This window comes from Penaeus monodon, chromosome 24 (genome assembly GCF_015228065.2).
Source record: "Penaeus monodon isolate SGIC_2016 chromosome 24, NSTDA_Pmon_1, whole genome shotgun sequence".
In the NCBI taxonomy this organism is placed as follows: domain Eukaryota; kingdom Metazoa; phylum Arthropoda; class Malacostraca; order Decapoda; family Penaeidae; genus Penaeus; species Penaeus monodon.
The window spans coordinates 36881582-36884973 of NC_051409.1; the positions used below are offsets into that span (position 1 = coordinate 36881582).

The window sequence follows — 3392 nt, forward strand, 5'->3', positions numbered from 1 at the left end:
GTCAATAACGGGTTAAGCTCAGCTTGACGATGCTTTCAAAAGTTACACAGTATTCATTCTAGCAATTTTGATGGGCAACAAGAAGCTTGACTACAAGGATGTGTAAAACTTGGTCCCTCTGTCTGTCAGCCACAAATTCAGTGTTCCAATGCAAAATTGAGAGAGTTGAATTATTTATCTCCAACTTGCATTTTCGACTCCATTGTCCACTTTGAGAGTCTAAAATGGCACTGAGGATAGTTAAGAAAAAAAAAAAAAAGGCCCTTGCTTTAAACCCATTAGTCCATACAGATTAATTATCTACCAGTTCGAAATATAGTGGTGGCATTACCCGTCGGCAACATGTTGAAGAGGAAAAGGGGTTCTGATGCACTATAGAGCATGTCACCAAGGACAAACAAGATCCTCAACCATGAAGTAATACTTGACCCTGCTGTAACAGTTTCTGTACAGTGGAAACACTACTTAGATCCCTCTTTCTTCTTCATTATGGTGTTGAATGGTTGATAGCTCATGATATCAGGAAACTTTTAGATCTGTGGCTACAAGCACCAGACACATTCTTTTGTTCTGTTACTGTGTTTGGAACTGCTTGTTCAACTCTGATGGAGGAGCATACTAGTCAAAAAAAAATGTCCGGACAAGTTGGATGGGGTTCCAAACAAGAAAACAGAGCTCGAAAAGATAGGTTAGTTTGTAAACAAAGAAAATTCCTGCTTTTTTCATGAAATCTATTGAAGAATCTTAAAAGTATGTATTTCAGTGAACTTGAGGATGTGCAGTTATTTTTGTCTATTAATTTCCCTTAACACATATTATAATAGTTAGTTTCTGCAATACTCAGCTCTTAAAGAAACAAAGGGTTCTGAACACGCAAAACTTGTCCATCTGAGTTAACAAGGTATCCGATCGAACTGGATAAAAGCAGTTCTGAATGTAGTCTGTATAAAGCTTCCAAAGTGGGTCCACTAGTGGAAAATATTACCTGGAGGAGTTAAAATACATAACTCCTCTCTCTCTTTGAAAGTATGGGATTTACCATTGTGATCTGATTTGGTCACTGGTGTTGGTTGCCGGTAATAAAATACCCTTTGATGCTATTCACAGTGGTTATGTTCTGATGTTTTTCTCAATAATTATTATTATTTTTTTCTCAAGAATGCTTGGTTACTGATAAAATATTTAAGTTTGAAGATTAATTTCTGTATGAGCTTAACAAGCAGTGACTGCCAATTTTGCAAGCAATTTTAAAACTGAATACACTATATCTCTTCATTGACTGTTAACGGTAGAGCAGAAAAAATGTGTGATATAGCACTAATAAGAAAAAGCAATCCATAAGTGTAAAGTTGCTTTTATTTTTCTATTATTTCCAGCTAATGATGTTTAGTACAGACTGTAGCTAAGGTCTTTGTATCTTTTCAGCTCGTTCTTGGTCCAGGCTCAGCAATGTCAGGTGGACCTCCTGCAGCTCCAGGACTAATGCCACCCCCTCCTACTCGCTAATACGACTGGCTCCTCCTCTTTTGTGCTCATCAGTCCCCCTGTTGTTATTATTCTGTAGACTTTTTGAATGGCTGTGTGGATGCTTAGAACTGTGGAAATATTATTTAAAGCCATTTCAAGTTAATATGAAAGAAAATTCCCTGTCATCATGAAGTTGCTTGTGACCACTTAAATTTTGAATTGCCAAGATAGTTTATTGAGTACTGTGGTCGCTAGAAAGATGTGAAATAAACTGAAACTGTACAATACATTGGACCAACAGTTATAGGTAGCTTATTTTTCCACATTCTTCCTGGATTATTTGTTTGAGAGTGTATCATTGCAAAATAGTGTCTGTTACATTGTATAGTGTTATATTTTCCTTTACAGAGGAAAATCACTCCCAAAAAGTAATGTTTACTAAACTTCATATTAATATGAATTTATTTACTGGAATGGCATGTATGTATAGTAAATTTATGTATGTGCAGTTACTTCATTTGTACATATGTGAATAAACATAACCTATTTTTAGGTATTATGTTACAGTATTTATACTGTTAAATCTTAAAGATGTCCAGGATTGATACCTGAATGTACTAAAAAGATTGATAGATAGACTGGTAGTTGATTGGTAGAGGTGTATTTACTTGTGTTCTTTTGAAATAAGTATGTAGACTTGGACATGTGATGTATGAACAGATTTTTTGTATAAAGAATTAATCAGAAGAGATGCTATTGTAAACTGCTTCAAGCCAATAAATTTGAAAAGGGACTTTGCTTAATTTTTAACCAAGTTATACTTATTGTTCTTATAAAAGTATCTTTTGCCAGTGCAGTGCAAAAATATTACAAGGTACTATAAAAAAGATTTAGCAGTATAAACATATTAATTACAAGATATAATGCAAATAAAGACTTACAGGAATTTTCTTTTTCAAAAAAAATTACTGTTTAGATGATACTGCAGTTTTTATATGAAATAAGGGACACGGTATATTTAAACATACAAGAGATGTACCTTATGTACATTAAAAACAGGTTTATAGTTTCTCAATTACTTTATGAAATATTAACCTCACTTACTTGAGTGGAGTATAAATTATCATATATGGTAATGGAACACTGACATAATTTGTATTTTTTCCTATTCAAAATGCTGCTGAAACATGACTGATCATTCTAGTTACTCGAGACACCGCTTTCCTTGAGCCTCCATACCAAGTTCTTTTCTGCTGAATATGTCCAGCATGACCTGTCTTTTATTTCTGTTACCTGCAAACTAATGTAAGTAAAAAGAAAATTGATGGCTAGGAAATAACACTAGCATTATTTTTTTTGTATGATTATTGATGGCAGAGAAAGTGATGATGGAATGATAGATGGGTTGCTGGTAAAATTTGACAGGTGCAGCATGATCTTGGGAAAATGCAGGTAGAGTCAGATTGTTACAGGAAATATAAATTATGTATAAAATATCAGGTAGTGAGAAGTTTTACTGAAACGGCCTGAGAAAGCAGAAGCAATAATCAGCTACAATAATGTAATTTTAGGTAATTACTGGTAATAAATGGATTTAAAAGCTGAAATTTAGGAAAATAAAATTATGATATAACTTAAGATTCAATCAACTTTGATGAGAAAAGTATTTCTTATGATATAAATGAATATCTAATAAACATGGATGAAATATGTATATATGCTTCATGAGATCAGAAAATAGAGAGAACAGATGAAGTGACAAAAGTATAGAAATAAAATAAGGATACTAATATCAGTGGAAAGTGTGAAAATAAAATTGTAGAAGCCGTGATCTAGATCAAACACAAGCAAAGAGCAACACGCCAACTTTTGCATTCTTAATTAATGCAAAGTTGATCCAAGGAAGATTTTTAATTTGGATCTGG

General features: G+C 33.3%; 1 protein-coding gene across 1 annotated transcript in view; it reads left to right on the forward strand.

Moving 5' to 3' along the window:
• Positions 1–2261, forward strand: part of LOC119588777 (mitochondrial import receptor subunit TOM22 homolog) — a 15384-nt gene extending 13123 nt beyond the window's left edge. Inside the window, exon 4 of the mRNA XM_037937421.1 lies at positions 1426–2261. Coding sequence (XP_037793349.1) covers positions 1426–1506 — 81 coding nt within the window. The 3' untranslated portion in view covers positions 1507–2261. The remainder of the gene's footprint in view (positions 1–1425) is intronic.
• Positions 2262–3392: the final 1131 nt, after the last annotated feature.